Source organism: Pinus tabuliformis, chromosome 8 (assembly GCF_031772625.1).
Source record: "Pinus tabuliformis cultivar Carrire ecotype Pingquan chromosome 8, CPIR1, whole genome shotgun sequence".
Classification (NCBI taxonomy): domain Eukaryota; kingdom Viridiplantae; phylum Streptophyta; class Pinopsida; order Pinales; family Pinaceae; genus Pinus; species Pinus tabuliformis.
This window is the reverse complement of record NC_142294.1, coordinates 1,645,901,989-1,645,914,777: the sequence shown is the minus strand read 5'-3', so window position 1 is coordinate 1,645,914,777 and position 12,789 is coordinate 1,645,901,989. Positions and strand designations below refer to the sequence as shown.

General features: G+C 37.6%; 1 protein-coding gene across 3 annotated transcripts in view; it reads left to right on the top strand.

The window, feature by feature from the left end:
• Positions 1-11,108: 11,108 nt before the first annotated feature.
• LOC149242479 (uric acid-xanthine permease-like) overlaps positions 11,109-12,789 on the top strand; it is a 466,625-nt gene continuing 464,944 nt past the window's right edge. For 2 of the 3 annotated variants that reach the window (XM_089374250.1, XM_089374251.1), the window contains exon 1: positions 11,109-11,890. In XM_089374250.1, the coding sequence (XP_089230376.1) occupies positions 11,549-11,890 (342 nt within the window). In that variant the 5' untranslated portion in view covers positions 11,109-11,548. The remainder of the gene's footprint in view (positions 11,891-12,789) is intronic. The other variant, XM_089374249.1, reaches the window with a different exon arrangement.

Here is a 12,789-nt window from a genome sequence, read left to right as displayed (position 1 = left end):
CTTCCCACTTAGGCTTTGAGGAATAAAACTTTGTAAACCTAGCTGGCAGAGAATCCTCCACTCAGAAGCTGAGGGAGGATCGTCAGGGAGCTTTCGTACAATAGAACCTACAGTCTCTTGTATCTGTCTTAGGATCTGATCATAAAGGAAAAGGGGCGATCTTTTTTGCTCCTTGAAAATCCTGTTGTTCCTTTCTTTCCAAGTGTTCCAGATGATGAAGCCCGGTGTTAGAACCCAGGCAATGCTAAGAACTTCGTTATTCATAAAATTGCTTCTCCACTTGCTTAGGGTGTTGATGATGCTTCCCTGGTCTCTGTCCGACTGCTGGAAAATGGAGGCAAAGGAATCCCACAGCTTGGAGGAAAAGGAGCAATTGTTGAGAAGATGCTCCAAAGTTTCCTCTTGAACTTCACAGAGCTGGCATCTGGAAGGCCCCAGGACACCTCGTTTCCTGATATTGTCCCATGTCAAAATCTTCCTATGTTGTACCAGCCACATAAAGAGTTTAATTTTCATCCAACCTTGTTGTCTCCAAAGTTTTTTGCCATGCTTTATCCGGAGCTTGTGAAGCTAAATCAAGGAGAATATTTTTAGCCTCCTTAAGATTAAAGGTGCCTTCATTGTTGTTGCCCCATCTTAGCTCGTCATTCCCTTCTGAAGCTAGAATTTTCCTTCAATCTAACTCTTGCATTAGTATTTCAACTTTGTCCTTTAAAGAGTTGTCATCTCTAAGATCTAGTTTCCTCCATTTTCTCCACTTTCCTGCCTCGTTGTTGCAATCCCAGAAATCCTTAACTTTGACTAATCCGTGAGCATCTGTCTCTGCCTTAATTTCCTTTAATTCTTCTTTTAAAAGAGTGGGTTCCTGCTGCCATCTGTCCTCCCAAAACAGAGCTAAGTTTCCCTCCCTAATCTCCCAGAAGCCATTCTCTTGCACTAGACCTCTATTATCCCAGGCCTTGTTCCATATGTGTGATCCTTTGATATTGCCATCCATTCTTATATGCTCCTCACTAGGCCATGAACTGGCATATTTTTCTTTCCAGATTGTAGCCCACTGGGCCTTTGGTTCTTTTAGCCATCGCCACCATAATTTAGCCCCTAGAGCTTTGCTTAAAGTTTCAGGATCATCCAATCCTAGGCCTCCATGATTTCTAGGTTTGCAGATTTTTTCCCAGGCTACCAAGGCCCATTTTTTCTTTGTTTCCCCCTTTCCCCAAAGAAAGTTTCTTTGTATGTTTCTGATAAGCTGCAAAACTCCTTTAGGGGCTGGGAGGGCAGATAGCATGAAAACTGGGATTGCTTGTAGAACCGCCTTTGTGAGCACTAATCTGCCAGCCAGGTTTAGGGACCTTATCGTCCACTTTCTGATTTTGTCTTGCAATTTGTTGATAACCGGCTCCCAGATGCTTTTGTGTAGAGGTTTAGCAGTTAGAGGAATCCCCAAATATTTTGAGGGAAGAGAATCTCTTTGAAAACCCAGAATTTTAGCAATGTTCTTTTGAATGGCAACATTAGTATTGAAGAAAAAAATCTTGGATTTGGTAAGATTAACTTCCATACCTGAAGCCGTGGCAAATTCATTGAGAATCTGTTTGAAAGCATGAGCTTCTTTGACTGTGGGGATTCCTTGCAGCATGGTGTCATCCACAAACTATTGATGAGTCCAAGCTTGACCTCTGTCAGAGAGTTGGAGACCTTTGATCTTGCCGACTTCTTTGGCATGATTGATAGACCGACCTAGTCCTTCCATCATGAGGATGAAGAGAAAGGGAGAGAGTGGATCCCCCTGTCTGAGGCCTCTAGAGGGAAGAAAAGTTTCAGAGGGAGATCCATTGACCAAAATAGAAAAACTTGATGAGGAAACCAGGGCCAAGATCCATCTTACCCAGTTGTGATCAAACCCAAAAGCTATGAGTATTTTCCTGATATAAGTCCAGCTTATTTTATCATAGGCCTTAGCAATGTCCAATTGCATGATCATACCAGCTTTTCGGTTGCTAGTCAGAGAATGAACCACCTCGTGAGCTTGAATGATGTTGTTAAGAATTTGTCTTCCTTCCACATAACCAGCTTGTTCCTCCGAAATTAGGGAAGGGAGGAGAGGTTTGAGTCTGTTGGCTATCACTTTTGATATTATCTTGTATACTACATTACATAAAGCTATTGGTCTAAACTTGTCCAGAGTCTGAGCAGACTCCTGCTTGGGGATAAGTGCAATGAAAGAAGTGTTCAGAGCTTTCAGAATGGTTTTATTCATCCTGGAGTCTTCAACCACATTCAGAACATCCTGTTTAACAGTACTCCAGCATGCCTTGAAGAAATCAACGTTGAAACCGTCTGGGCCCGGTGCTTTACCATTTTGCATTTCTTTGAGCACTTCGCTGACTTCCTCCTCGGTTACTGGCTTGTTGAGGTTGAAATTGTCCTCACTGGACACTAGCCTAGGAATGTGTCTTGTGAAGTTTCTGATGGAGTTCTCTCTGTCATAACAAGTTTCTTTGGCGATACCTTGGAAGTGCTTGACCAGAGCTTTTTCTATATCAGCATGAGAGTTGTGAAGAATGCCATTCTCATCTTTGATCACTGAGATTCTGTTGTGAACTCTGTTCGCCATTGTGGATCTATGGAAGAAACTTGTGTTTCTTTCTCCCTCTTTGAGCCATTGAACTCTTGATTTTTGCCTCCAAAATATTTCCTCTTGTTTGCATAATTCTTCCCATTCTTGCTGGTATTTGGTTGCCTGAACATTGCTGGTTTCATCAAATCCATCTGTGATAAGGACTTGGTTGAGATCCTGCATTTTACCCTCTATTGCTTTTTTGGCTACAAAAATGTTGCCATATTCATTCTTGTTCCATTCCTTGAGCCTAAGCTTGATGTGTTTTAGTCTTTTTTGAAGAAGGAACATTCTGGTGCCCTGAATGTTCAAATCTTCTGACCACCACTTAGCAATATTACTATTGAAATCTGGATGAGAAATCCAGATGTTCTCAAATCGAAAAGGTCTATTCCTTGTAGTGCCAATACTTTGCACCTCCAAAAGAATGGGCCAGTGGTCAGATCCTCCAAAGGGTAGGATTCGTGCTGAAATTTCCTTATTATAGAGCATAAGGTCTTCCGATATCATGAATCTGTCTAATTTTGAAGCCACCTGAGATTCCCCTCCTCTTTTGTTGTTCCAAGTAAACATTCCATTGCTAGTTACCATGTCTACTAACTTCATAGTATCTGTAAAAGACTGAAACTTCAGAGAGTCTTTACTTTGAATTCTTGTTCCACCTTTTTTCTCTGAAAGCGATTTAATCATGTTAAAATCTCCTCCCAGTATCCAAGGCATGCCTGCATGTCTGTCCCTGAGTTCCTCCAGAGAATCAAGAAATTTTAGCTTTCCTTCCAGTCTTTGAGGTCCATACACATTTGTGATTAGGTATGTTTCCTTGTCTCCTACCGGCTGGATGACCACAGAAAGATAGTCTCGAGATGCCTCCGCATCTAAAATTTCTATTTTCTTAGGATTCCAAAGGGTGAGTATACCTCCTGCTGTATTCTCCGCTTTGACTTCCAGGAACTCATAACTATTGAGCCATCTGCTATTGATCTCTTTTAATCTATGAATGGAACATTTGGTTTCCTGGATGAAGATCACATCTGGAGCTGTTTGTTTCATTCTGTTACTAATCAATCTCTTCTTTCTTTTACTATTAAGACTTCTAATATTCCAAGAAGTAAACTTCATTATTAAAGATTGGTAAAGGAGTAGCTGGTTAGGTCTTTCATCTTACCTAAGTCTATCATGAGCTTTCCACATTCCATTAATAACTCGTTCATCTTTTTCGACCTCTTTTTCTTCCTGGGTTTCTGGTGCTAATCCAGGTATGGGTTTTGCCGTTTTTACCCCTTCATTGCTCTGCTTTTCCTTGCTTCTTTGCCTCTCCGGTCCTATGTTTTGGGTTTTCCATAGATATAGTTGCTGGACTTTATTGAACTCCTCTGGAGGTAGAGAGTCTATCCCTCCTTTAGTTCCTTGAGACAAGAAATCTTCCAGATTAAGATTCTCTTTCTCAAGAATCGCCTGAAGTTCTTGGTCCTCTGTTTCCATCTCACTATGGGTCATCTCATGATCCATTTCTATTTCTGTATCTCTCCCTGTCGTTTCTGTCTGCAGGATTTTATCTGGTGTTTGCTCCTTGTCCTCTTCTTTCTCTTCTTCCATTAATTCCTCCCCCTTCGTCTGTTCTGCTGTGTCAACTTCTTCTTCCACTTCCAAGACTTGGAACTTGTTTTGGCTGGTTTGTATCTCTTCAAATTTCTGAGCCTTTGATCCCCTCTTGCTTCCTTTTCCTTTGTGTGCCACTTTGTGAAAGCTTTCGGAGTCTTTCACAGCTTTCGCTTTACTCTGATTCTCTATTTTAGTGAGAGGGCAGTCCCTGAATAGGTGCCCATGTTCATGACATTTGCGGCATCTGAACGGAATATGTTCGTAGTCTATGGTTTGAACCCATTCTTCATCATAAACTTCCAAAATTATCTCATCTGGAAGAGCTCCAGAGAGGTCCATCTCCACACTTATTCGAGCAAAGGAAGTATACTTTCCCCTCCTGGTGGCTTCAGAGGCTTTAACAAATCGTCCTAGCTTATTTCCTATGGCTATTAAGGATTCTGTTTGCCAATAATCAAGTGGAAGAGAGTAGAGCCTTACCCAAACCGGGATTGAAGTAAAGGTCTCACGTTCGGGAACAAAGTTCATGATCCAAGGTCTCATATAGAGACCTGCAGCAGCAAAGAAGTAAGGCCCACCTTCAAAAACTCTGTCCTTGTCTTCAATGTTCGCAAAAACTACGGTGAAGAAACCTTTCGAACCCAAGTGTAGATCAATACTTCCTTTTGGCTTCCAGTGGTATTTTATCCACATTTGTAAGGCTTTTTCAGTGGGCCATACACCCATGAATTTGCAAATGATTGCGTAGGTTTGCATATGGTCCCTGTACTCCTGCAGAGCAGGCACATTTAACGTGACTCTGGGAGTAACAGCAGCTCTAGGCTTACATGAGCCCATGTGTGCTTTGTTTTTTGTTCCCTGTTCCTTGTCTTCTTCCTCATTTTCTTTAATAATGTTGTTCTCCTTGGATTCCTGTCCATCTTGTTCCTTTTCACAGTTCTTATTCCTTCCCTTTGCAGGTCCTCTATCATATTCCATAGGTTTTTTCCCCTTGCTGATCATGGCCTGCTTGAAGGAGGGAGTGGAGCTCCCTCCTTTGCGCCCCTCCATGGATTGTTGCCTCTGCGACTACTCTGAACCCTAGATTTCAGAATTTTCCCTCTCGACCAACGCTACTCTCCGAGCTCTCGACCCTTCTCTAGTTGTGTCTCTAAATAAATAAAGTATTTCAATGTCCATATAAAATAACAAAATGTATAAAATAAATAAAGTATTTCAATGTCCATATAAAATAACAAAATTATAAAATATTTAATTAATATATCTCAATATCAACTCCAAACATATTTAAAGCTGAGAGTTATAGAAACATAATATTTCAAATTTAACTTTAAATAAAATATTTAATTATCCATCTTAATTAATATATTTTAATATCAAATTTTTATATATTTAGAAAAAAATATAAAAACATTTTAATATTGATTATAAATATTCTTTTTAACTCAATTTCAATTTTTTTATTATATATAAATATACATAATTTTTTCAATTATTAATATAGAGTTAGTTTATAGATATATGTTTTCTACATCTTTTAATTTACTAATAACAATAAAATATTTACAATATGAATAATGCCAAGTATAAATAATCAATTTCAATGTTCATTTTGAATAAAATATTTCAATGTTAACCATTATATATAATGTGTAATTTGGTTCATGTTCATCGTATATAAAACAACATAAATCCATTTTAACATTTATAAGTATAAAAAAAATAAAAAATTCTGAAGTAGAAGAAATTTTCTCATTAATTTTTTTTATAAATAAAAAAATATGTTCGGAGTCTTGATAAATCCAATTTAAAATAAATTTATAAAAATAAAAATATATATAAGTATTTTTTATTTTATTTTTTTTACATAACTTTCCTTTTCTTTTTCTATCCTAAAAACTCTAATATCAAATCTAGATAACTTATTGTCAAGGAGGAGCAAATTATAATATTTGAATGTGATTTATGTTTAATGGTTGATTTAGTGTATTATCAATGAAACAAATGAAAGAAGGTTCCACCAAAGTTTCCAAAACTTGGGCTCAAGTCATTAGCAATTCTGCTAATAAGGAAGGAGAAACAAATATTCAGGTTGACAACATGCAAGATAGTGAAGGCAAGGAAAGACAAATAGGGCAGCAAACATAATTATTAAAGGGGTGAAAGACTATGGGAAAAATGAATGTACTCTTGACCTTGCAAGAGACTTCTTGAAAGACAAGTTGCTATGGCAAGGACAAATATGCCAAGCATGGAGGGTGGGTAAGTTTAACGGGGAGAGAGCCAGGCCCATAAAAGTCATTATGCCTAGCTTGCGTGATAAATATTTTATTCTAAGCAAGAAACATCTCTTGAGGGGTTCTTGTTTTTTCCTAGAAGAAGATTTAACTGTAAAACAACAGGAGGAAAGAAGAGAATAAATTTTAAAGGTTAGGGTAGCAAGAGATGAAGGAAAGAGAGCATGGATTTATAAAGGCAAAGTTGTGATAGCGCAATTTGGACCTCCTTCTAGAACAGAGCAGCAAGATGGTAATAAAGAAGAGGCAACAAACTCTTCAACAGGAAATCAGAAAGCAAGGTCAGTATGGGAAAACAGAGACAAAGACTCCAATGTGAGTCTTGCATGTCAAAATAAATAGCAATCAAGTCATACCCAGGTTTCCTTAAGATTAGTTTGTTGGAACTGCAGAGGTTACCCATGGAGACGAGGACCTGGGTTAGGGCCTATTGCGGAAAATAGAGACATAATTTGCCTCATAGAAACACATGAGCATGAAGGGTGCAAGACACCTTCGTTTGAAGGATACTGGAAGATGGCAGTGTGGAACAAGGCAGCAGGGAATGGCAAAGGGCACGGGGGTATCATGGTTTTAGTAAGGGAGAAAGAAGGTCGTCTCATTTAGTTAGAAAAAGAAGACTCAAATAAGCAATTCATTTGGTTTAAAATATCAGAAAATGGAAACCACATCAAAATTGCAGCATGCTATTTTGCGCCACAGGTTTCAAAAATCTACAAAGGTAGAGGGCTTGACCACAAAGATCCATTTGCAACTTTAAAAGCGGATATTGCAACATATTCTCAGCTAGGTGAAGTCCTTATAGTGGGTGATTTCAATGCTAGGACTGCAAGTGAGCAAGCTAGCATTCTTTGTTGTAAAGATGATTGTGACCCTATTTGGCTTACAGAAGAAAGTAATCATCAGTGGGAAAGAATTTCAGAGGACAAGGGCTGCAATCTCTTTGGTGAACAATTGCTTACTCTATGTGGGGCCTTTGATTTAGTCATTTGTAATGGCTTGACTAGATGGGCAAAGTCCGGTAATTTCACTTGCAATACTTACAATGGAGCAAGTGTGGTAGATTATGTAATTTGCTCGCATGGTTTGTGTGAGAAAATGGAAGAAGTTTTGGTTGGAGATCAGCTGTGGGATTTGAAATCAGATCACAAGCCAATTTATTTATGTTTCTCTTGGATTGGAAAGAAACAATTAGAGTCAAAAATTCAGCATGTCCAACAAAATCTCCCACAGGGCAGAATTCTTTTGACCCCAGAAAATTGTAATACCTTCAAAATGACGCTAGAGAGGCTCTTTGAGAAGGAGAAAATTACAATTCACAGCCTTCATAGTCATGAATTAACACATTTAATTCAATGCGCACTTGCAAAGTGCAAAAGAACAAAAATTAAGAAGTCTGAAACAAATTGCTTTCCGGTTAATGCTTGGTTTGACGAGGAATGCAAAAAGGCAAGGAGAATGTGGAAAGAGTCAAACAAGGATAACATAAAGCTCAAATCTTACAAGCATTTATTAAGCAAGAAAAAGGATGATTTCATGGTTTCAAGGAGGGAAGAACTAATCTTCCTTGGGAAAAATAATCCCAAATTATTTTGGAAGGAGCTCCAACCGAAAAAGATACAAATTGGAAATAATATTACAGCTTCTAAATGGTTTGACTATGCAAGACAACTCTATGAGCAGGTTCCCAAGGTTGACCCTCCCCCTTTGGTCAACACTGATACTAAACTCTTCACGGTACAAGAGGTAGAGATGGGTATCAAGAAGTTGGGTGTTGGAAAAGCAAAAGACTTAGCTGAACTCCAAGCAGAATATCTAAAGTGGGGCTCAAAGATTCTTGCACCTCACATTACAAAAATCTTCAACAACATCATACAACAAGGGCTCCCCACAGATTGGACAACTAGTAGTCTGGCAATACCTCTTTTCAAGAGCGGCGACGTCAATAATCCCTCCAATTATAGGACCATCATGATAAACCCTTTGTTTGCAAAGCTATTTGGAAGCATGCTAGAAAACAAAATTAGCAAGTGGGCAGAAGAAAGAGATAAGCGTGCTAAAGGGCAAGCAGGTTTTAGACCTAAGCATTCCACAGTTGATCATTGCATAACTTTAAGGCACATCATTGAAAAAGTTTGGGAGAAAAAGGAAGAAGTCTTTTGTTGCTTTGTTGATTTCAGAAAAGCGTTTGACTCGGTTCCTAGGATAAACTTTGGCAAAGAATGGAGGAACTTGGGGTTCCTAAACATTTGAGAGCAGTTGTGCATAGGCTATATGAAGAGGTGAAAGTCAAAATTAAAACTTCAGCAAGCATTTCTGAAAGTTTTAGAAGCGATATCGGGGTCAAGCAAGGTTGCCCACTGTCTCCTACCCTTTTTGGTTTATATATCGACAAGCTTGAGGAGTGGTTAAATTCGCAAGGGGGTGATGGTATCTATTTGTGCAAGTTTGTTATAAGGCTTCTTTTGTATGCATATGACCTTATTCTGATTGCTAAATCGGCTCTTGGTTTGCAAGAGCACTTACTATCCCTTGAGCATTTTTGTAGAAGTGTGGGGATGCAAGTCAATATCAGCAAAACGAAAGTAGTGGTCTTCTCTAAGAAAAGAAAGCATAACCAACATAAGTTCTACTTTGAAGGCAACATTCTGGAAGAAGTTGCAGATTACAAATACCTCGGAATTGACTTCAAAAAAAATCTAAGCTGGAATGGTTGTAGAAAGAAAAGAACTTTGGGGGGTTGGAAAACATTTTATGCTTTTCAAAATAGGTGTAGAGAGGCAGAGTTATGGGACTGGAAGACCACTCAAACTCTTTTTGGGCTTCTAGTGATTCCGGTGATTCTCTATGGTTGTGAACTGTGGGCTAGCAGTACCTCCGACATGCAGTGGAGACAAATTGAGAAAATTCAAAGCGTTTGATTACAAACAAATTTAAGATTAAAAGTGCAGTTCCTTATGATATCTTGTTAAGTGAAACAGGGACTGCTCCTATTGAAGCAATTGCTATGGTGCGAGCCATAAGGTATTTAAAAAAAATTGAGCAAATGGAAGAGGGTAGATGGCCTAAGGTTGTCTTTAATGATAGATTATGCAACAGCAAAAAAACTTGGATGCAACAAAATAACAAATGGTTTAGTAAATGGGGTATTTGCTTGAACGCGTGTCCCATAAACAACAAAGAGATAAAAGCTTTTGTTATGGAAAAGTTCCACAAACGTACTTGGGATAAGGAGCTAGGAAGAAAGAAAAATTACTATATTGAAATGTTTAATCCCACTCATAATCATCAACCAAAAGCATACATAGAGGCCAATATCTCTTGGAGAGCCAAAACTCTTATTGCTCAGTTAAGGACTAATTCTCATCAACTCCATTGTGAAACAGGGCGTTGGAAAAGGCCAAAGGAAGTGTGGGAGGAAAGGGTATGCATTTTTTGTTCTTCAGAAAAGTGGAAACAGAAAAACATTTCATTTTAGAATGTGAGGTCTTCAAAGACAACAGGGAAAGTTATGCAGATACGCTAGCAGCTAGCTCTTGGGATAATCTATTTAACGAGGGGTTTGTCGAGAAGATGGGAGCATTTATTGTGAAGCTTCACAAAAAAAAGCCGAATACATCAAGCAGATGAAGAAGCAACGTGTCCCATATGCTATCTTTAGCCTCTTAGACGTTAAAATAATTTCTTCTTTTTTCAATATTATTTTTAATTCAAGAAACTATACTTCGAATAAATTTTTATCCGATCCAATGACATTGAGCTTAATGTCCAATATGGCATTATTTTTTGATTAAATTGTTGTTACGCAAACACGTTACCTGCAAGTCAGCGCACGCTCCCCAAAATTTTGAACATCGTCATTCCACTTGCCATTTCAGCATCAAAATGTCAACCCTCTCCACTCGCAAAGTTGCATAGCGATCCCACCTGTCACACGGCATGAAAAAGAGCAGTGTGTTTTGAATAAAATTTTCTACTTACAATAACACACTAAAAACACTTCATTTCATATGCGAAAATTTATTTTATATATAAATTGGTTGATTGGCTGCCCGCCATGGTGGTACCCAAGGAATAACATGAAACTTCACATGCAAAAATCTATTAAAAAGGCAAAAAATATATATAGAGGTTTATTGACTGTCTGCTCGCGAGTCGCCATGCCAAGGTGTCACACATCTCAGTCATTGAACTAACCTGCGCGTTATTCTTGGCATTGTTTTTTGGCCGGGGGATTGTTAGTAGATTAGGCAAATTAATGGTTTTATAGATTATTTTAATGATTTTAAAATATTATTTTATTTCATTTCATTACCCTGAAAATAGTATATATTATTTTTAGTAAATAGTATATACCATTTTTAATAAATAATATATATTATTTTTAGTCGTATTAGTCTTTTATTATTTTTAGTCTAATTAATTTTAAAATATCATTTCATTTTATTACTCTAAAAAATTATGGACTATTTAATCTCATAAACCTAAAAATATCATTTCATTACTCCCAAAATATCAAAATATAATTAAGAAAGAATATTTTTGACAGCATAGCAGCCCGAGATTCTCACAAGGCTACTGTGAAAATAGAATTAGGCTGCCTCAAATATTCAAAGATTCTTTGGGAGACCAAAACTGATCCCACGTACAGTTAAGGACCAATAAAAACCTTCCTCTTGTATTTTTCTTCCAAATTCATTATTCAAGTGGAGTTCCAGTGATGTTTTCAAATTATAAGAGCCCAGATTCAGAGCACATTGTATTTCTACGGATTAGGTGTTTATATCCAGATTTGTAGTGCATTGTGAGTCTTTATGGATTAGGTGCTGAGGGATGGTGAACAAAAAATCTCTCTTTGGCTTTGAGCGTTTCTTCCTCGAATTTGAGTAAAACGTCTATCTTGCTCTGAACTAAAAGGGAAGGTTTACCTTGTAACCTTGGGGGAGTTGCAAGGTCGAAAGAATTTATGTAAATTGAATATTCCTGAATATCCATCAAATATATCTGACATCAAAATCCTAGAGTTCACATGGAATCCACACAGGAGGAGAAAGTATCCAGCAGTAGAATTCACACAGAATCCACACAGGAGGAGGAAGTATCCAACAGTAGAATTCACATGGAATCCACAGAGGAGGAGGAAGTGTCCAACAGTAGTGCAAGGGGCAGCAGGGTATTTGTAGACAACAGAACAGAAAATCCCGAGTCTCAAAGGAGGGAGATCAGTTTACGTAGCTATAACTGGGGATTTCTCTGTACTCCTAGAGTTCCATGTGGCGGGAAGAAGGATTTGCCTCCTTTCTATGGGAAGGACGAGGATTTACCACTGCTCTTGTCTGCAGTTATGGGCCTTCAGCATGCTCTGGCAATGGTTAGTATTTCAATTTTTAACCATACAATACATATAGAATACATGCTTTTTTGTTTGTAGCATGGTCTAGAAAAGCTTTCATTGACCCATATTGTCCAATAGACCACTAATTTTATTGGTATCTGAAAATCCGTGCACAATTAGTTTCTAACAATAGCAAGTGTTATCTTAAATCATTAGGATTTGTTATTTATTTATTAAGTTTGATATGTCTGAAATTAGCGTCATGACTCTTCCGAGCCCTAGTGGATTCCCAAATGTGATTCTACATTTTGAGGAAAGTAAGTCCAGTCAGGTCCTCTTATTCTGAATCTGCCCCATATGAGACTCGCAATTTCTACTCAAAAGGATGGCTACGACTTGCAAGTCAAATGAGTTAGATCGATTCAGATTGAGCCATACACTATCGTGGATATTCCACTGTCAACATATCTTAAGAAGAACTGCTTAGTGAAATTAAAATGGTCCTATTAGTATATCTATTTTTTTTTGTCCAACTATGCAAATAACTACACTTGTAAGATACTCATATATTATAAATTAAAATTTTGTGTATATTACCAATATTTAAAAATGAATGATAATATATAAAAACTTGTTATATAATTATTTTGTATTATTTCATTGTTTTGCTTAAATTCCAACCCATTAATCTACTCTAGAAATGGATTATCGAAATTCCTTTTCTTTCAACACTTAAACTTCTTATATGATATCATCATCACATTCTCCTCAAATTTCTTTCAAACACTTCAAACTTCTTATATGATATCACCATCGTATTTGTTAAGGGCTTTCCAGCAATATAAACTTCATTCAAATATGAGTTCTAGATACCATGCAACGTCAACAACTGCCATGTGGCTCGTCATCCATGTGTCATCACCAACCTTTGCCAT